Source organism: Miniopterus natalensis, chromosome 9 (assembly GCF_054644295.1).
Source record: "Miniopterus natalensis isolate mMinNat1 chromosome 9, mMinNat1.hap1, whole genome shotgun sequence".
Taxonomy (NCBI): Eukaryota; Metazoa; Chordata; class Mammalia; order Chiroptera; family Miniopteridae; genus Miniopterus; species Miniopterus natalensis.
This window is the reverse complement of record NC_142089.1, coordinates 1528894-1550288: the sequence shown is the minus strand read 5'-3', so window position 1 is coordinate 1550288 and position 21395 is coordinate 1528894. Positions and strand designations below refer to the sequence as shown.

Below are 21395 nucleotides of genomic sequence, written 5' to 3'. Positions count from 1 at the left end.
GCCTCGCCCGCCCCCTGCCCCCGCCTCCGCCGCTTCCCCGGGTCCCCTATTTATCCGCCTACACGGGTTCCCCACACAGATGCCGCCGCAGCCGGCCTGCGCTTTTAAACCCCGTGTCAATGTGCTGTGCTCCTCAGCTCCCCACTGGGACGAAGGGGCCCACCCCAAATGCCTGGGGCGAGGCAGGGCCAGGAGCCCCCAGCCGGCCCGGCTGAGCCGCAGTCCCCACGCTCTGCCACACCTCCTGTGGACACACGTCTTCAGCTCTCGGCACGTTGGAAGCTGGCTGCTGCTCGGCACTAGCTTGAGGAGCCTCCTGGTGGCCAGAGCCACACGCTGGGTCCCAGGGTATTAGGACCTCCGGAGGTGCCCGTCCTTCCCTGCCCCGGAACTCCAGGGGCAAACTCCGCTGTCCCCTCCTGGCGGGGGATGAGCCGTAGGGGTTGACATCCAGGCTCCTGGCTGGCGGCCGCCTTGCACCCCAGACCCCAGACCCCCACTCCAACCTTGAGCAAACCTATGCTGTGGACGCCTCTCTCCGGTCCCTCTGCCCCGTGAAAGCCCCCTGGGCCTGGTCCTTTTGCTCAGAATGAGGAGACATCTCAGTTTGGGGAAGACTCTTGCTGCCATGAGAAACAAGGCTCACGAATCTCAAAATAGCTTCTCCGCAAATAACTGAAAGGCCCCCTCGGCCCCACAGGAATCTTAAGGGCGATTCAAAAGCATCGCTTTCCCCAGAAAACAGGTTCCGCATTGACACATTTCTCCCGTCGGTTTTTCCCCCGTTTCCAAAATGCGGCCTTTTTCCTCGGTCCTTTATGTGAGGAGCAGGGCCTGAGAAAGACAAAGTCCCCTTGTCAGCAATATTCGTGCCTGTTCTCCTATCCCCGGGGCCCCCACAATGGCGCTATTATCCAATGGCCTCTTACTCCTCGTGTTTTCCTCTCCCCTCGGGCTAATGAGGAGGAAGGTTGCCAGGCCGGACAAAGACGGGAGGGTTTGCACTGGAGGGAGCCCCAGTGTGCAGATCCAAGGGCCGTGATGGGCGTGGTGGAGACAGTCTTCAAGCCTTGGAAGGACTTCTGGAAGGGGGCCATTCGTGGGCTCTGTGATTCACATCACTTGTCCTCTGAGAATGGAAATCTATTTCCCAGAGAGAGGCCTGGTGAGCTGGAGAGCTCCTGGTGCTTCCAGCAAACCCGTCAGACCATTGGGGCCTAAGGTCTCTCCAGTGCTTGTCAGTGACATGAGAGAAAATGACCCAAAATAGTCAGACGCCTCCCCAACCAACCCTGCCCCTGGAAAACGCACTTCAATAAGAAGGCTCAGCACACAGATTCTGGCCCAGGGAACTTGTTCCAAGATAACTTCTGTTTCTTGCCTTTGGAGGCTCTCAGGAGCTGCTATTTGGGGGACCCCAGGCCTCACCCCCATTACTCTGCCAGAGCATGTTCAGGCCCCTTTGGAGGCACTGGAGCTCCCAGAATCCATGTTGAGTAAGGGCGTTTATAGAAAACCACTCATCCATCCATCCACCCACCCACCCACTCATCCATCCATCCAACCACCCACTCATCCATCCATCCATCCATCCATCCACCCACCCACCCACTCACCCACCCACCTATCCACTCACTCACCCACCCACCTATCCACTCACTCACTCATCCATCCATCCAACCACCCACTCACCCATCCATCCATCCATCCATCCATCCACCCACCCACCCACCCACCCACCTATCCACTCACTCATCCATCCATCCATCCATCCATCCATCCATCCATCCATCCATCCATCCATCCATCCAGCCATCCATCCATCCACCCACCCACTCATCCATCCATCCAACCACCCACTCATCCATCCATCCATCTATCCATCCATCCATCCATCCACCCACCCACTCACCCACCCACCTATCCACTCACTCACTCACTCATCCATCCATCCAACCACCCACTCATCCATCCATCCATCCACCCACCCACTCACCCACCCACCTATCCACTCACTCACTCATCCATCCACCCATCCATCCATCCATCCACCCACCCACCATCCACCCACCCACCCACTCACTCATCCATCCATTTATCCATTTACCCACTCACTCATCCATCCATCCATCCATCCATCCATCCATCCATCCATCCATCCATCCATCCATCCACCCACCCACTCATCCATCCATCCATCCATCCATCCATCCATCCATCCATCCATCCATCCATCCATCCATCCATCCTTCCACCCACTCACTCATCCATCCATTCATCCATCCATCCACCCACCCACTCACTCATTCATCCATCCACCATCCATCTACCCACTCACCCACCCACTCACTCATCCATCCATCCACCCACCCACTCACTCACTCATCCATCCATTCATCCACCATCCACCCACCTACCCACCTACCCACTCACTCATCCATCCACCATCCATCTACCCACTCACTCATCCATCCATCCCTCCACTCACCCACCCACCCACTCATCCAACCATCTACCCACCCACCCACTCATTCATTCATTCATTCATGCAACCTACCCTCTGCTCAGAGTGTGTCCAAGCCAGGCTTTGGGGACCAAGAGCTCCATTGGGACTCTCATCTTTGCAGCCCCAATCCTCTGGGTGACAGTTTTTGACTCAGAGAACAGAGGTTCTGGGACCCTCCATGTCCTGGGCCCTGAGATGGTCTGTGGGGGCGGTTGGACCAGCCAAGAGGTCCCTCCTGTTGACACCGTTGATATTGTTTCCCTCCTGCCTTACAAAGGAAACAGAAAAGACAAAGGTCCCCTCAGCCTTCTTGGGCAGCAAGCTATCTCCCTGAGCATGGAGACGCTGCTCCTGGCACACCTGGGGAAGGGAGGGCCATAGGCCACCTGGCGTGGGAGGGGCTGCTTTGTCAGGCAGACACCTGGGTGTGGGAGGCAAGCTGCCACCTCACCTCCGGGCCTGGTGGCCAGGAGTGGCCTCAGGGAGGGTCAGCTGCTGTCGTGAGTCTGTGAATTGGGGAGCTATCTCTGTGGCTTGAGTGGTTGAAGGTGGGCGGCAGGCCAAGGGGTTGTGGGGGCATTGGGTGGGTAAGAAGTTACCTGTGGGAGTAGTCAAGCTGGTCAGCGATGGGTGTTGTGCCACGTAGAAGCTTCCTGGATGCTGACACCTCCTATGGAAGATGCTGCTTGGAGAAGATAAAGGGCCACCCACATGACTACGGGCGGCCTCTGGGAGGGATGGACCCCACCACCCACAACTCCCCGCCAAGGGTGCTCCAGGCATATCTCCTCCAGGTGTGTCCCCTCCAGGTATGGCATGCCCCTGCACGTGCCCCATATGTGAGGAGCCAGGGGCATAGGAGAAGTTTAGGAACCCTGCACGGGGCGGAGGCTACTTGTAGGTGGCAGGCAAGGCTGGCTTCGTGGGCTGCAGGCCTAAGGGTCACCCGTGTGACACCCGCTGGCTCTGTGTCAGCAGAAGGCAGAATGGAGGCACTGGGTGACAGGGCTGGGGGAACTCCCTGTGGATGGATGATCAGGACCATCATTTGTTTTTGGTGGTTCAACCATCCAAGGCCTGTGGGTCAGAGAAGAATCAGGTGGGGGGCCCGGCTCCCGCTGAGGCAGGTGGGTCTCGGAAAGGTACTCAGGAGGAGGGGTGCCCTGGGGGAGGCTGGGCCTGCTCTCCCTGCAGCCCTCGGCATAACCCTAGTCCACCTGTCCGTCTGTCTGTCACCTGTGGGGCAGGCTCAGCCCTGGCTGGGGGTGGTGTGAGGGGGCTGGCCTGTGGGGAGAGCTGGCCGGTGGGGCCTCCACCCTAAGGAAGGGGCGGTGAGGATGGCTCCCTCACCACTTCTGGGAGGGGACACTGTCACCGAGAGGGAGACACTACATCTGGAGGGAGACGCACCTGAGGCTGAAACGTGTAGAGGCAGATGGTGCCAAGCCTGGAGATAAACGCACCCGGAGGAGGGCGTGCCTGAAGGCCATTGCACCTGGAGGCCGCTGTGCCTGGGGGTGGGCACGCCCAGGGCCGCTATGCCTGTAGGTGAACACCCCCAGACGAGGCTACACCCGGGGTGGTCAGACCCGGAGGCCACAACACCTGGAGGACACACCTGGAGGCCACTGTGCCTGGACGTAGATGCGCCTGGAGGCGGCCACACCTGGAGGCGAACTACTACGGCCGCTGCAGGGCTGCCGGGGTCCTGGGCGCCCTCCCCGCCCTGGCGGCGGTGCTGGGAGGGTGGCCTCGCGTCCCCTGGAGCGCCCGGTGAAGGCCGCGGGCCTGAGCACCGCCCAGCCCCGCCGCCCCAGGGCTTTCTCCGCCTCTGCTCTCCCCCAGTGAAGCTCGCTGGCACGGAGGTTAGAAAAGCACACGGATTTATTGCATATCAATCTCATGTATAAATTCATTGTAGCATCGGGAAGGTTACATTTGGTATACAGTCCTATCCTACAGCATCGCCTCGGACCCAGCGCCGCCCGGCGTCCTCGCACGCACAGGGACCTCCCTACGCAAGTGCTTGTCTTTGTCTCCAGCGGCGGGAAGCCTGCAGGCCCGCCCTCGACGGCCTCCCCGCCTCCGCCTCCGCCTCCCCGGCCGCCCCTGGCCGCCCCGCGCCCCTCCCTGGCCCCGGGCCCTCGGGCCCCCGGCGCGGATTGAATAAGTGCATCTACGGAATTCTCCCTTCCATCAAAACGTCACGACCACACAGGACAACGACGGCTGCACGCCGGCCATGCACACTTCACTGGCGACGGAAGCAATTTACAGTCGGGGACAGATGCACCGGCCTCCTTCCCAACGGTCGCGTGTTTTTGAACAGCATACGAAACCCCGACATTTACATTTTCCCCCCAACGCTATACAGCCCTACGAGGAAACAGAGACGAACGCGAAAACGGAACCGGGCCGGTAAGGTAACAGTGGGACAGACGACGGGGACGCCCGTGGACGCCGCAGCGGGCGCGTGGACGCCGGGCTCGGCTCCCCCCGGCCGCGAAGGGGACGGTGGCCCCGGGAACTCTACGCGGGAGGTCGACCGTCAGGGCCACTTGGCTCGCCGGTGAATTGCACGTTTGGAAACTCAAGCTGCCTTTTCAGTTTTTTCTTTCTTTTCCCCCCAAAAGTGGCGCCACGGATCAGTGACAGAAAGGACAGAAAGAGCCTGGGATGGAGAGAAGCGGGCTCGCCTTGGAGCAGCTAGGACGCCTTCGTCACAGTATCGCTCGTTGTTGCTACAGGGACACAGTTAGTTACATGGCTTTTGATCCCCGGCTGAGGTCCACCGGCCCGAGCAGCAGCGTCCTGGGCCTGTCCCCGGCCCGTCCCCGGCCGCAGCTCTACGGGTGGCACTGCCCCCTCTCCTCCCTCAGGGCAGCACAGTGAATACAGCTCAGTAGATTTCAGTCACTTGGGCGGGGGGACGGGGTGGGGGACAGGGGTGGGGACAGGGGTGGGGACAGGGGCCACAATCCAGTGCTTCGAGGCTAACACACCTGATATGTATTTCGGCAAGTGCTTTGCGGACGCTCACTGAGGGAGCAGTGAGGACGGAGGAGGCCAGGGGCCCCGAGTGTCCGGGGCCAGGCTCGGGGGCCACCGGGCTGCGGGGCGGGTCAGGTCTGGGCGGGCTGGCTGGGCGCTTGGCCTTGTCCAGGGAGGCCACACGTCCGGGCGGTCTCTCACCAGGTTGGCCTACAGACCCACACGGCAGGGTGCCGGGCTGGCTGCAGAACCAGGTGCCCCTGGGTTTGAATTTGGGGGCCCCCTGTGCCTGGTCAAAGGGCCGGCAGGCCGTGTGTCCTGCCCCATGGTCCCAGGAATGAGCACAGCAGGGGTAGGAGGGGAGTGTGGGCCGCTGGGGGCTGGGGGCCGGGGGACCGCGGAAGGAAGGGCGAGGAGGGTCCCCCTTCCGAACTTCGCCTTGGGGGTCAGTCAACCGTCCACACGAGGGGAGCAGTTGAGGCTGGACTGGGGAGCCCCGGCCCTGGGCAAACCCACGGGCACAGCGTTCGTCCTGCCAGCCTGATGCCTTCCTGCTCTGAGGCTGGGATCGCCCAACTGCAGCCAGGCTCCCCGGCCCAGGGCTCCCCCGGCACAGGGACCCGGGGCCCAGGAGCACAGGGAAGGGGCCACCGTGGTCTGGGACGCGCGGGGCTGTGAGGCGATGCTTCATGGATGCACTGGGCACAGGAAATAAGTGCTCTCTGACACGGGGTCCAAGGACGGACCCCCAAACCTGCAGAGTGCTCGGGCCCGAGGGGCTGAGTTCAGGATCGGCTGGCCTCGCCCTCATTGTCAGGGGGAGAAAACACAGGCCTTAAAATGTGCAACGGGGGCTCTTGGGGAGGAAAAGAGCCATGATGCTTAGGAGGACTGGCTGGTAGTGACAGAATGTGACAGTCAACAGAGGCCTTGGTGGGCGGCAGGGCAGCCCTTGTGTGCCGGGGCCGCCGAGGACGGACTCTCAGGCGTCCACCCGTCCAAACCGCCTACTTCAGACAGAGTCAAACGGCAAAAGGAAGCTCGCGCCTTACTCTTTAGCGCGTGATCTGGGTTTACGGACGTGGGGTGTCTCTATCTGAGGGGTCCCATCCAGACCAAGCGGATGGTGGCATTTCCGGGCCATGCCTGGCAGCTCCGGCCCAGGGGAGGTCGCCGATGCCCGTGGGAAGGTATGAGCATTGTGTTTGCAAATCCTCGCTGCCAAGGACACAGCCATCTCTCCCCCGGGGTCCCCGGGGGGCCATGTTCCGGCCGGCACACGTGTGTAAGTGGCCTCGGCACACGCTCAGTCTTACTACCTCGTGTAGGTTTGAGAAAGGGGGTGAAGCCCTTTCTCTGGGACTGGAGGGCGGGTGGCACCTCAGGGGACTCCCCACCAGGGCCTCCAGGACAGAGCTGCCCTTCCCCCCAACGCCCACAGGGATGACCGTCTGTGGCCCGGAGCCGCCACGACGTGGACACGTCCCGCCATCCCGGGGCCAGCACTGAGGACGCATCCACGGTTGAGGCCACGTCCACCGCGACCCACGACCCACACTGTCCGCATTCACACGTTTTTAAGGGCAACGCGGGCGACTTTTTTCCCTCTCTTGTTGGGACTATTACTCTTTTTTTCTGCCAAACGATAAAAGAAATAAATAGAACACTCGTCTTCAACGCAAATGCAACTGAAACGCAAATTTAACAAAAACACGTGATTGTCTGGAAGCGGCAGCCGCAGCGGCAGGATCCGGGGGGACGCGGGTATTTGGCACAGTGGACACCGCCCACTCCCTGGCTCTCGGTCACACACACACAACCTATTACACGGTTTTGGTCCTTCACTGGGTACTTATATTAACATTATTTCTTCACAATAAGAATGTCTAATGCCAAAAATACTGTTAAGGAAGAAATAAAATAAGAAAAGAAACAAATTAGAAAAAAATTACAAGTTATATACAGATTAAGGTCAATTCCATCAGGGAAAAAAAAAATTATTATTTGAACTTGGCCCCTATGGGAATAATTTAAAGCCCATGAGTGGGGAAGGAGACTGGTCCCCAGGGAGGGAGGCGCGGCCCCGGCCGGCCGCGCTCTCTGTGCTCTTTGCTGCAGGTCTCCAGGTCCTATCAGGACGTCCTTCGGTTCCGGAGCAGGGTCCCACCTGCCAAGGGCCCACGCAGAGAGCGGGCGCGGCCGCTATGTCCTGGGTCCCGGGTCTCAGGCGCACGTGGAGCTTGGCCGCCTGCTCGGGGGGCTGTGAGCGTCCCCCGTGGCGGCCACGGGTGGGCCCGCCTCCTTCCCTTGTCCGTTTGACGGGGTGGGTGAGGTGGGGGCTGCAGGCCCTGCCTTCGGAGGAGCAGCGGTGGGGGGCTGGCCCAGGGGTGGCCAGGGACGGACCCAGGGAAGGAACGTAAGCTGCCCGGCCCACCTCTCTGACCTTCCCATATAATTGGGGGGGTCTTGGGAGGAGCCACTTGGGGGCCACGGGCACGAATCACATGTCACACAATGACAGGCACATGTCCCAGTCCCAGCCTCGGGCCGGCCCTGGACAGCATATCTAGGAATCCTTGGTACAGTCTGAAATGGCTCACAGGAGCGGCCGACGCCTGGGCCCGCCACGAGGTCACGGAACCACCGGGGCCACGGAACCACCTTGGCTTTACAAACAGGGTCGGGGATAGAAAACTCCGTTATCTACCGTATAAAGACCACGCCCACAGTGTGGGGTCCCAGGCGGGCTTGGCTTTGCAAATAAGCTCAGGTTCCCAAGCAATGCAAAATTACTTTAAAAAAACAATTTGCAAGTCCTTTTCAATTTCTTTTTTTTAAAAAATACTGTCTATTATTAAAACCACATGCTTAAATAGACTCTGTCGTCGATAAGATTACCAAAAGGGCTGTTCTGGTCATTTTCACTATAAAAATCGCGTGGGCCGCGTCCCTCTGCGGAGCACGCCCGCGTCTGTCTTCCTTCGGCTCCTGGAAGCTGCCCGGCTTCAGTTTGGGATGAAAGTCCCGCCCTTGCCCACCGGGTTGATCCCATGAGTCTGTCCCCGAGAGCTGCGCCCACGGCCGGCCGTGCGCCAGGCAGTTCCCGAACGGTGCTCTCGAGACCAATTCTTAGAGACGTGGACTCGACGGCTGCTTCGGGGACTTCGGTTTCTGAGTTTTCATTGGAAACGTTGAGTTAAACCAAGGTGGGGGGAGCAGACACCGAGGAGTGGTCAAAGGCAGGCGACAGGGGGGTCTCCCTGGCTCCAGGCCACGCTGGTTCCCCGAGGCCCTTGCCTCCGCCTTCTGCAGCTGGGATTTCTGTCGGGACTTGGGGCCCGAGGTCGCGTCGTGGACCCCAGCCCCCCGGCCGATCAGAGGTGGTTGATGGGGTTAAAGGCTCCGGACTCGGGTGTGGCTCCCGCGATGTTCAGCCAAGCGTCCAGGGGGCTCTGGGCGGAGGTGCGGAGAGGAGCGTCCTCAGAAAGGGACAGCATCATTGCATACGCCTGGGGGGAGAGGACACGACACGGGGCAGGCAGGTGAGCAGTGTGCGTCCGGGTCCCGCAGGCCCCAGGCTGGCTCCGTGCTCACCCCTCCCTGGCCCCCCACTGCCCTCAGCCCGCTCAGGTCCACACCGGAGGGGAGAGCGGAGGTGCCAGCGGCCAGGCCATAGAGGCCAGACCCCCCAGCCCGTCCTGGAAGAGGGAGACAGGGCAGAGAGGGGAGCTAAGACGCCACGGCCCGAGCATAGGGGCTCCTCCCTCGGCCTCTTGGGGTGCTCCCCTGCAGCCCCACCCCCCACTTCTCTGCCTGAGCAAACAGTTTGGGCAAGTATGCCTCGTGGGAGGGCCCTGGGAATTGCAGGTGGTCACTGCTCAGACCTCGTCTCCCCCGCCTGTGTGGACGACCGTGGTGACACCACAGATCTCCTTCGGGGAGACGAATGCAGCTGGGTTTGCTGGCCCGGAATATGGCTCAGACAGCCCACAGGCCACGGGCACGAGGCCACGGGCCACTGCAGCAGGGCGGGGCCGGTGGGGAAGCCCAACCCTCGTCCCGCCTGAGATAACACTCTGGACAGAATTAGTAAAAAGACAAAGACAGACATACAGACGGTTTTGCTGAGACTCGGGGTGGGCCACAGAGAGCTGACTGAGACCCTGCCCCCTCCAGATGGACCAGGAGGCCACCTACACTTGGGAACAGAGTGCCTGGGGCCAAACCTGGTGCCTCCCTGACCCCATCACAGCTCCAGTTTGGAACCAGTGCCCTCCTGAGGGGCAGCTTCCTGCAAGGAAACCTGGGCTACTGGTCACTCTGGCAGGATCACAGAGGGGGGGAAGCCAGGGCAGCCTCATGCTGAAAACCTGCTCACGGGCGCCTCCTTCTGGGGACGAGAGGACAGTGACCTCTGTGCCCCTGAGCACTCTGGCTCGGGTCCTCCTGCTCTCAACCTCTCCCTCCCCACTCCTGCTGGCAGGGAGGTGGCAGTCACTGGGGTGTCTCTCTAGCTGATGCAAAGGGCATGGGAGGGCCAGTGGGTCCCGGGTGCCCCCCAGGCAGGCATGGGGTGGCTCCCCTGCCGTTCAGCCAGGGGCAGGCGGGAGGGGCGGGCTCTGCGGGTACCTACCTGGTTCTTAGCCTGCCTGTACAGGGTCTGTTTTAAAGCCTCAGAGTCTAGGGTGGAATTAAGGACATCTTTAACTTCAAACGCTTCCTCAGCTGCTCTGCGCAGATCCAGCCCCTTCCCAAAAGTCGGCATCGGCTCCAAAGCTAACAGGCCGCCCGCCGGCTGCTGCTCAACACACCTGCACCAATGACCGGAGAGGGGCCTGCCGTTAGCCTGGCTGGCCTGCGGCCGCCTCTTTGACGCCCCACGGACTGCTCCGTGCCTGCATGCATGCCACGGTGCCTCCACGAGCCACATGCACAAGGAGATAGACACAGACACATGGACACCAGGATGGAAGCCACACGAATGCAGGAAATGGATGGACAGAGGACCACGAGGGGGTGAGTATGTGCACACATGTCGCAAGCAGCAGGCGGGGCGCCCAGGTTTCCGGGTACAAGGACAGAGCGGGAAGCCTTGGTTCCCAGGATTCTGGGCAGCTCTGAGGAGCCCAGGACCCCCAGTCCCAGTGCCCAGGGGTGGGAAGAAACGCTATCTCTGAGGGTCCCCCAGGGGCTCTTGGAAGCCACACTTTCACTGTTGCTGAGGTAGGGGGCCAGCACTAGGATGTGGGGGAAGTGGCTGTGGTCAGCACAAGTTCCAAAACTGGGGAGTTAGCCCCGGCACCACAGCTCCTGCGGGAGGCTGGATGTCAAGCCCCAGGCTGACAGACACTGTGTGGCTCTGTGGCTGGACCAGAGACGTCCACGGGTCCAGGACCAGCTTGCTCTGTCTTCCCTCCCATACTCTGCTCCCTGGTCTCGGATGTGCATGTGTGCAGATGTGCATGTTTGCATGCATGTGCAAGTGTGCACACACAGGCACACATATGATCACGAACACACAGTCGCACGCTTGCTCACACACGTGCAAGCACACACACACGTTCACACATGTGTACATATGTGCATGCACACATGGTTGCACGCTCTCACACATGTGCACATGTGCTCGCATGTGCGCAAGTGCATTTTTGCACTGTGCATGTGTATATGTATGTGCGTGTGCATGCATGTGTGTGCATGTGCGTGTGCACATGCGTGTGAGCCTGTGCATGTGTGCGTGTGCATGTGTGTGTGTGGTGAGCGGCTGAGCCCCAGCCCCCTGCCCCAGGGCCGGGCCTCACCCTGGCCACGGGCACAGGCCCTGCGGTAGAGACGCCTGCAAGGAGGTGACCCGCAGGGAGTGTGGAGGGCTCCCTGCTGCGGGGGGCCAGCTACCCTCCCGGCCCCCTCCCCAGCTGGGCCCCCAGCCGCCCCACCTGCGGCCCGCAGAGCCCAGCACGCACCTTCGGGGGCGGTCGAAGCCCACGGCCAGGGCGGTGGGCGGGTCGTCCTCCTCCTCATCCTCATAGGGGCCCTGGGGCTCGGGCGTGGGGGACGCGGTGTCCTCCTGGGACTTCCCCGCCAGGCTGTCATCGTCTTCCTCCAGCTCCTCCTCCTCTTCGCCCTCCTCGGGCTTCCCACCGGCTCGGCCCGGGCACTGCGGGGCGCCGTCCGGGTCCTGGGCCTCTGGCCTGGGTGACAAGGGAGGGGATTGGCCGCAGGCCCTGAGGCCAGCAACCGGCTGCTGCCCCCTCCTCCCCAGGCCCCTGCTCCCCTGGGGGAGCCGCCCTGTGGTCACAGAGACCCGGAGCTGTGGTCTTGGGCTGCCCCTGCCCTCGGCCCCAGCCCGGCCCTGCGGGGGGAGTGATTCGAGGAGGGGAGGTGGCTGGGGACAGACCAGGGCCACTCATTGCAGGGCTCCTGTTAGGCCACAGTGGACACCCGGCCGTTCAGGGCATGTGGTGCCAGGGCCGGGCACTGCCCAAGGCACATCCTCAAGGAGATGCGTGGCCCAGCCCCGATGGACGTGGCTGCTCCTGCCACCCTCGAGGACAGGAGGACGTGGGGATGGCCAGGGCGAGCGGCCCCTCAGCAGACGGAGCGCCTGGGTCCAGGGTCCTGCAGAGCGAGGGCTGGGCTGCGGTCGGCAGTGGACCCGCCCGGACGGGTTTGCTTCAGAGACGAGTTCCCTGGCTGTAGACCCCCGGGGACATTCCAGCCCAGGCAAGACCTCCACTCGGGGGCCTCGTTATTAAAAGGCAAAAAAAGTGCCCCGGGTGAGTGTGAGAGTCCTCACTGCCTCCAGACAGCGCCGCCGGTGTGGGTTTAGTTCATCAGCAAGCCTGTGACCGGAGGGCTGGGCGTGAGGGCCACCCGGGCAGGCGCCCAACACGTGGGCAGGGAGCTGGGGCGGGCAAGGCGCACGTTCGCTGGGCTCACGTCAGACCCGAGTCCCAAGACCCCAGCCCCCAGGCCCCGCTCCTCCTGGACCCCACGTGGCTGCGGGAATCTGTCCACGGCAGCCACAGGACACGGTCCTCCTCTCAGCGTCCTCAGGGAGGTGTCCTTCCCAGTGACCACTGCTGGCCTCCAAATGGGGGATCTGTCCTGGGCTTGTCCTTGTGCAGAGGGACTGGGCTGGGGACCCCAACCCCTAGGCTCCTGGCCTGCCTGTCTTCAGTTCTTGTCTTTCCACAAGGAAGCGTGTAGATTCTCACACCTGACCTGCCTCAGGATGGGCCCAACCCAGCGCATTTCCCTGTGTCACTGGTCACCTGCGCGGGGCACTGGGCCCTCGCCCATCACCACCAGCAAGGGGCGCTCTGGAGCCAGGTGACATGGGCCAAGACCAGTCTGGTCTCCTTCTCTGGCTCTCTGCGGGTGACCTTGGCCTCTCGGTGACGTGAGGACACCCTGTGCTGAGGCACGTCCCTGTCGGTTCTTCTTCATGTGGCTTTGCCTGGACATCGGGAGCCACGGTCAGGGGACTGTCTCTAACAGCCAGACGTGCCTTAGGCCCCAACTGCGGGGCTGTGATAAGATCGTGACTTTCTCTGAAGGTGGAGACCACGATGCTTGAGCCACAGGCGGCTCTCAAACGGGGGCTGGAGTGCTGTCTTCGGGTGCCCGCCTGGGCCCTGCGAGTACCCAGCCACCGGAGGTGCAGACGGGCTCCTGGGACCCCGTCTCCTGGGGGGCTCCCCTCACTTGCTGAAGGTGAATGGGGAGGGCCCTGGGCCCTGGGGGCCGTACAGCCGCAGCCCACCCGTGGCCAGCACGTGGGCCGGTGCTCTGGGCCGGGCTGTGTGGCTGGAGCAAGGTGCCCCACTTCTCTGGGCCTCAGGTCCCCTCTGCAGAATTAGGGGATCGCACCCGAGGCCTCTTGGAGTTGGGAGTGTCTCTGGTTCCCTGACTCCGGGTCTGGCACCAGCTTCCCCCAAAGAGAACCTCTTCCTGGGGTCAGAGTGTCCTTCCTGGGTGGGGCCGCACGCCGGGGCGGAGCAGACACCCTCCTTCTCGAATCAGAATTCTGCCATTTGCTGCTGCTGCTGGGTGTGTGTGCACGCGTGTGCGTGCATGTGTGCGCACGTCTCTGTGTGTGCACATGTGCACTTGTGTGTGCACGTCTGTGTGTGTGTTTAAGGAGGCAGCATTCTTGTTTGGAAACCTTCAGCACCCGGCACTGAACAGTGTCCCCGAGTCTCAGAGGCCGGGGGGATCTGGGCAGCAGCCCTCGCTGGGCAGACACTTGGCTGCACACAAGTGAATGTCGAGGCCCCGCTGTGCCAGCTGCCGGCGAGGCCTGCACACCGGGCGCTGCTCTGGGTGCAAACCTGTGTCAGCATCCTGTCCAGGTGGAGAAACTGAAGCAGAGGTGGAGCCCTTGCTGACACTCCCCCAGCTTCCAGGTGGCGGAGCTGGTACAGAGCGAGCGTCAGCGGCAGAGCTCGTGGGCCTCCCCTGGGGGCAGGTGCTGGGGCGGGGGTGCCCTGCTCTGGGCCCAGCCACACAGGGGAGCTGCAGCGTCCTCACAGTCCCATGGCCCAGCGTGGGTTTCTTACCGTGTGTCTGTTCGCGTGGACGCTTGGTTCATCTCGCTGTTGGCAATGAAGTTTCTGATTTCAGAGAAATAGGAGTCCTCTTTCTCATCTAAAAGTGCGTGGGTGTCCGACTCGGAAGTGGGGGAGGAGGCGCTGGTCCCCAGGTGGTTCGAGAGGACCCCGGAGTGCTGGCTCACTGCGGGAGGGGGCATCAGAGGGGCCCTCAGCCAAACCGATCTTCTCCACTGCCCTCCCCTCTCCATCCCATTCCCCCCTCACATCTCTTCCCATTGCCCCGTCTTTCAAGTCCTCTCCTGCTCCTGAGCTCACCCCCCAGCTCCTGAGCTCACCCCCCAGCTCCTGAGCTCAGCCCCAGCTCCTGAGCTCAGCCCCAGCTCCTGAGCTCACCCCCCAGCTCCTGAGCTCAGCCCCAGCTCCTGAGCTCACCCCCCCAGCTCCTGAGCTCAGCCCCCAGCTCCTGAGCTCAGCCCCAGCTCCTGAGCTCACCCCCCCAGCTCCCGAGCTCAGCCCCCAGCTCCTGAGCTCACCCCCCAGCTCCTGAGCTCAGCCCCCAGCTCCTGAGCTCACCCCCCAGCTTCTGAGCTCACCCCCCACCTCCCGAGCTCAGCCCCCAGCTCCTGAGCTCAGCCCCCAGCTCCCGAGCTCACCCCCCACCTCCCGAGCTCACCCCCCAGCTCCCGAGCTCAGCCCCCAGCCCCCGAGCTTGCCCCCAGCTCCTGAGCTCGCCCCCCAGCTCCTGAGCTCACCCCCCACCTCCCGAGCTCAGCCCCCAGCTCCTGAGCTCGCCCCCCAGCTCCTGAGCTCACCCCCCACCTCCCGAGCTCACCCCCCACCTCCCGAGCTCACCCCCCAGCTCCCGAGCTCACCCCCCAGCTCCCGAGCTCAGCCCCCAGCTCCTGAGCTCGCCCCCCAGCTCCTGAGCTCACCCCCCACCTCCCGAGCTCACCCCCCACCTCCCGAGCTCAGCCCCCAGCTCCTGAGCTCGCCCCCCCAGCTCCTGAGCTCACCCCCCACCTCCCGAGCTCACCCCCCACCTCCCGAGCTCACCCCCCAGCTCCCGAGCTCACCCCCCAGCTCCCGAGCTCAGCCCCCAGCTCCTGAGCTCGCCCCCCAGCTCCTGAGCTCACCCCCCACCTCCCGAGCTCACCCCCCAGCTCCCGAGCTCAGCCCCCAGCTCCTGAGCTCAGCCCCCAGCCCCCGAGCTTGCCCCCAGCCTGGCGGAGCGGTCCCGGGGTGTGGCGGGCCCCCAGGGTTGGCGGGCTGTCCCGGGGTGTGGCGGGCCCCCAGGGTTGGCGGGCTGTCCCGGGGTGTGGTGGGCCCCCCAGGGTTGGCGGGCTGTCCCGGGGTGTGGCGGGCCCCCAGGGTTGGCGGGCTGTCGGGGGTGCGGTGGGGCTGCCCCTCGGTGTGGCGGTGGTCTCCGGGGCGTGGCCCACCTGGCGCGTGCTCGTGTTCGTGCTTCTTGAGGTGCCGGTCCAGGTTGGTCTGCTGCCCGAAGCAGCGGCTGCACAGGTGGCACTTGAAGGGCTTCTCCTTGTTGTGGATGTTGCGGACGTGCCGCTGCAGGTTGGAGGAGATGCTGAAGGACCGGTCGCAGTACTTACACCTGCAAGGCACGCGTGTCTCAGAGGGGCCCCACCACAGCCGCAGGGCCCCGAGCCCCGTGGGTCCCGAGGCCACGGGCCACCCAGCCCCAAGGCGGGCGGTCGCACAAGGCTGTGCCCAGGGGCAGGTATTCGACCTGGACCCCTGGACAAGGGATCATGTTGGGCTGTGCCTCCAGCGGGGGGCGGAGGGGGACCCGGGGCCTGTGCCCTGGAGTGCGCAGTGCCCAGAACTCTCCAGTGCCTCTGCCCGCCCTGCCGTCAGGTCACCCAGCTCCGTGGCCCCAGGCCTGGCAGGTCCACGCGGAGGGTGACATGCTCCCAGCAGCCTCAAGGGGGCAGCACATCACCACAGAAAGATGCTCAGGCCTTTCCCGGGAAGGAGGGGCCCACGGCCACCTCCCTGGAACTGTCCTCCCCACAGGGACCCCCAGCAGGCCTGGGAGGGTGAGGAGAGCCGGGTCGCAGCGGGTCCCTGGGCCAGTCCCATCCTGCTGGGGCCTCAGCTTGCGAATCCATCAAGGGGGGCGTGGGAGCTGCCCCGAGGCTCTTTAGTGTCCTAACCACCCTGAAGGGGGCCTCCCAGCCTTGCTGCTGTCAGGGCACGTCCTCTACAGGGACCACAATGACCACACTGTCCCTTTCCGATCTGGGGCAGCTCTAACACTCAGTTCATCTGTGTGCCCCTCTGGGTGGGCACCGCCTGCCAGCCTGCCCCGTGCACTCCCTCCTATAGCAGCCAGCCTCAGTTGCACCTGCCGGAATATTCTGCTGACATCCAAGTTTATCCAAACAAAGCGCTTACTGCCAGGAAATAGCCGTGATGAGCCATCTGAGACGCCCGGGTGTGACATGGCCCCTGTACGTGGGGGGCCCCCGGGTAGGGTGTGGCTTTCAAGACAACTCTCTCGGGCCCTCATACAGAGGGTGAAACGAGCCGGGGCCAAGCGATACGCGTGTGGAGAAGACACGCCAGCCAGGAACAGGGAGCCAGGGCCAGAGAGCAGTGACGGAGAAGGGGCCTGCGACCACGGGCTCTGCAGCCAGCGCACTGCCCCCTCCTGGTGGCAGAAGTGCAAGCAAGGCCGGTAACCGCTGGCTGACAGGCGCTTCCACCGCCCTGTGCGCCCAGCAGGAGTCGCACACTTGGGTATGTGCATGTGTGCACGAATGCATGTACACAGTGTATGTGTTAGTGTGCACACATGTGCACATGTATGCTCACGCACACTGCGCACATATAGGCCAGTGCACATGTGCTAGTGTGCACATGCATGCACACAGTATGCACACGTGTACACACATGTGCACCCCGTGTGCTCGTGTACGCTGTACACATGGGTATGTGCAGTATGAGTGCATGTGCACAGGCGGTGCAAGTGCACATGGGCACACAGAAGTGCTGGCTCCAGAGCTCCTCAGAGACACTATGAGCCTCCGCTCTGTCCGATGGTGTCAGCATCCTGGGCTGCGGGCCTGCTCCTCAGATTAGCCGCTCAGGAGGGACCGGGTGCAAGGCCAAGCTGGCCCCAGCCCAGGTCTGGGCACTCACCCCCTGCCCACCCACAGGCGTGCCCGGCTGAGCTGCGCCCGCCCTCAGTCTATACCGTGCTCACATGCAGTGTCTCTTCCCTTGCTCCTTTCAACACGTGCCCCCTGAGGGCAGCTGTGGGAACCTGGAGCAGCGGGATCCTGAGTGCGAAATGGGGCTGCATCGGAGCCGGTTCCCAGACATGGAGAGCAGGGGTGGGGGGCCACAGAGAGTCCTGAGTGGCCATCCTGAGTGGCCCTCCTGAGGTCTAATCTAAATAAATGGCCCAGACAAACAAGTCTGTTTGGAATTTAGGGGAGCAGTGAGCCCAGGGCTCAGGGAGCAGGGCTCTGCAAGCAGCTGGGATTTGCATTGTAAATAAGCTGACAAGTGGCGACTGAAATTTATGGCCGTGCTGTGTAGAGTAACGGCCGGAGCTCCACCAGGAACGGGTGCGCAGATGGGCGGCCGCAGCAGCGGGCAGCTGAGGGCCCGGAGGGTCCTCGCTGTGACCACGTCTGCTGCCACCCCAGGGAAGCCAGCCACGGTGGGCACGGCACGGGCAGGGAAGGGTGAAAGGCTCAGGGCAGCGTCCTCCCTGGGACCCGCAGGACACACCATGGGGGGAGAAATGCTGTTGGTAACTGTAACGCAAAGAAGGAAAAGATACCCAGCCCTAGAAATAAAACTAGCGGAGGAGACCCACAGGGGCCAGGCTCGGGCGTTTGGCTTAGCGCAGGTGGCAGGACGGGAGCCCAGGAGGAGCCGGGCTGAAGATGGAGAGGGTGTGTCCCTGCGAGGAATCCCAGGTCCCACCAGGAGCCCATGGGCCAGCCACGGAGCCTCGCATCCACAGAGTGACTCAAGGCCCCAGTGGGCACGCTCTGGAGGGACCCCGAGCCGTCCCCCTCAATCCCAATTCAGTCTTTATCTCCCTCCAACCGTGTCTCAACAAGGCCTGCAGGCTGGAGCTGTGAGCAGTGAGTGTCTAATGGCTCCTGCCTCCCAACCTCTCCCTCAGCCAGAAGCTGCCAGAGGACACGGGGCTGGGCCAGCGGGTGGTCTGGTCTTCCCTCCAGGAAGAGTACCAGTCACACTCAAGTGCCCTTCCTTCCCCACGTCCAGGCTCTGAAACACTCTCGGAGTGATTTTAGATGCCCTGGGGCGCAGACTCTGAAGGAAGCGTGTTCCAGTGTTGTCTGGTTTGATTACCGGTCACCCTGGGCAGCTGGCGAGGGGGATGTTAGCTGGCCTCCCTGGTGCACACGCAGGGACGCATATGGGAGCTGGCCCAGGGGTGGGGGTGGCTCCGGCAGGGCAGTTGGTGGGCGGGCAGTTTAATCAGCCTCCAGGGGCTGGGGTCCCTCTCTGACGGGTCTGAGGACGAATGTGCGCAGTTCCCTTTTCCAACGTAAATCTTCCCAATGATCAAAGTCGGCCAGAAACCCCCGTGATGTCACAGGGAGGCCCCACCCCCGGACTGCTCCTCACAGGGCCGCCTCGAGCCAGAGGAAGTCAAGATTTGCAACGAAAACTTTCCAAGCAATTACTGCTGTGTAAGTTGAGCCTCGCAGATCGGAGAAGACAAAAGAAATCGATGACAATCAGGTTTCTCTACAAACACAAGCTGACCGCCAGGGGTCTTGCACAGGGACCGCCGCCCAGAAGTCGGCTCTCGTTACAAAAAAACGCGGGGCGGCGGGGGACAGACAGATCTGTTGCCAGCCTTTGATACGTTGTAATTCACTTTTAGGGGGACAGGGGCCTGTGTGCTGGGGTGTTGGCCACGTAAGTGGTTAAGTAGTGGGGGCTGTCATTTATGCAGCCAGGAGACAGGAGGGACCGTGGCACCTGCAGGGGCCCCATGTGGCCACCGCTCTAGGGATGGACACACACACACAGCCTCCAGGGCCAGCGGGTGACTCAAGCTCAGTGTGGCCAGACACGGGGACCTGATGTTACCATCTTAAAACCGTGCAGACTCCGCATTCCCAACGGCTGTTATTCCTAGACACATCCCAGACTGACACGTTGGCATCTAAGCCAGCGTCTCCCCAATGTGCCCCTTGGTCACCATCACTTGTGGCTCTTCTCTAACATGCTGACTCTTAGGCCCTGCCCTTGGCAGGTTCCTGGAAGCCAGAGGTCACCCTCAGCCCTGGCTTCTGGCTGGTCCTGCTCTGGGTCCATGCCCAGTGGACACCCCTGAGGAGGCAGGAGGGCTGCTCCCAGCATCGTCCTCTGTGGGCAGGAGGGAGCTTTCCAGAAGCCTGCTGGGCATGGGCCCCTCCTGCCTAAACTTTACAACATCCCAGGGCATAGGGTGGAGGTGGGGTCAAGAGGGAGGGGCCCAGGCACTGACAGGGAGCCGCCCCCTGGCTCCCACCAGCTGCCTTTCCTGTGGTCAGGAGCCTCCCCCCCCCCCCGGGCCAGGTGGGCTCCCACCTGTATGGCTGCTCCCCGGTGTGCGTCCTCAGGTGTCTCGTGAGGTTTGCGGATCGGGGGAAGATCTTCCCGCAGTACCTGGGTGGGGGTGGGAGACTGTCAGGCAGGGCCATGCTGGCATAGACTCAGGTGCCAGGTGCTTTCCTGGCACAGCCCCCCTCAAACTGGACATCTAGTCCCGGAGGTCCTATACCTGGGGGAGATGGGTTTTAACTCCCCTGCAGCCCTGGGGCCCAGCTGAGCTTTACAGAAAAGCCACCGACAGACTGTCCTGCTCGGGCCCTCAGGCCGTGCCCCTCCTCAAGCGTCATCTCAGCCCTGGAGCCCGGAGGTGCTGGGCCTGCTGGGATGGGCTTGGACAGGCGGGTGCAGCTGGGGACAGACACAGGGGTCTCTTCCCAAAGCCGGGACTCCAGTCCCTTCCCAGAGCTGCAGTTAGACACTGAGCAGCACACCCTGGTCCAGGCCTTTTGAACTCCTACTGGCCAGGCCAAGGGGGTTATTTTTTTGAGCTCACGAAGTTTAGTGGGAGGCAGGGGGAAGCCCACCCCAGACACACAGACTTGAGGGCAATGGGCCATTTGCTGCTGCTATGCTGTGAGTCGTGACTGGGTTTCTCCTGGAAGCGCAAGGTCACGGGGCTTGGGCACATCGCCTGCTGCCACCTTACCAGGCCCCCCCCCCCCCGCCCCAGGGGCTCCCCGGGCTCACCTGCACGTGTACCGCTCCTTGCCCTTCCTGAGGATGGGGTCTGAGAGCGTCGGGGGCGGGGACCGGAAGTTGAAGGGGTGGTGGGGGAGGGGCTGCAGGGAGCCGCCGGAGTCCGCCTTCATGGCCGCGAAGCTCTCCAGCTTCTCCGTCATGGTCTCAATGGCTGACATCTGTCGGCACGAGAACGGGAGAGGCTGGGGACCAGTCCCGTGGGGTCCTCGGCGACAGAGCACACGGGTGGGCCAGGCCAGGACAAGAAGGCCACGCGGGCCCTCGAGCGGGCCTCGGAGCCAGACATCCTGGCGTCTTCTCGGCCCCTGGGCTGGACTCTTCCACCGGCTGCAGCCAGCCCCGTTCCCGTCCTTCCCCGGGACCCCCGTTTCAGTCTCGGGCCCAGGCTGTGGGGCCCGGATCTGACCACAGCAGCCAGCCCTTCTGCCTGGTGTCGGGGACACAGCGAGGCAGGCTGTGGACACGTGCGATTACGCATCAGCTATGCAGAAACAAGCCAGCAACGCCCACCGGTGCGGCCCTGGGCCAGCACCCCTGAATGTCCAGATTGGGTTAAAGACATAATTATATCGATTTTTTTCCGAGTCCTGAAAAATTAAGAAGTTACCCGAATCTCAGGGTTTAACAGGGATCACGGCCTGAGGCACCACCGCCACCCCCTAGTGGCAACAGGCCATAATTGCAGGCAAAGCACCAACAGGCATTCAGCAGCCTGGGACCAGACCCCACGAGCTACGCGGCCAAGGCCACAGTGCCAGCGTCACACGGCACAGGACGTGACGATACGGACAAAGGGAGCTGCCTCTCTGCTCCTTGGGGATGCCAAGGGCCAGCTCAGGGAGGAGAAGGGGGCGGGCATTGGTCCTTCCCACGTGGTGGGCTGAGTTATGACCAGACTGTGCCTGTCCTGAGTCCTGGGGTTTGGGGATAGGAGGTGGGGCTGATGGAGCGGCACAGACCTCGCAGCACCTCCCCTAGATGGAGGGGCTGTCCCGAGACCACCTGCCGCGAGCCAGGCCCTGTGGGAGGCTGGGTGG

The 21395-nt window shown here is 62.7% G+C and overlaps 1 protein-coding gene across 3 annotated transcripts in view; it reads right to left on the bottom strand.

Moving 5' to 3' along the window:
• Nucleotides 1-7328: 7328 nt before the first annotated feature.
• Nucleotides 7329-21395, bottom strand: part of PRDM16 (PR/SET domain 16) — a 266029-nt gene continuing 251962 nt past the window's right edge. For 2 of the 3 annotated variants that reach the window (XM_087820071.1, XM_087820072.1), the window contains exons 11-17: nucleotides 20347-20516; nucleotides 19636-19713; nucleotides 15492-15661; nucleotides 14059-14233; nucleotides 11461-11688; nucleotides 10131-10308; nucleotides 7329-9006 (exon numbers count right to left, since the gene is read on the bottom strand). In XM_087820071.1, the coding sequence (XP_087676197.1) occupies nucleotides 8872-9006; nucleotides 10131-10308; nucleotides 11461-11688; nucleotides 14059-14233; nucleotides 15492-15661; nucleotides 19636-19713; nucleotides 20347-20516 (1134 nt within the window). In that variant the 3' untranslated portion in view covers nucleotides 7329-8871. The remainder of the gene's footprint in view (nucleotides 9007-10130; nucleotides 10309-11460; nucleotides 11689-14058; nucleotides 14234-15491; nucleotides 15662-19635; nucleotides 19714-20346; nucleotides 20517-21395) is intronic. The other variant, XM_087820073.1, reaches the window with a different exon arrangement.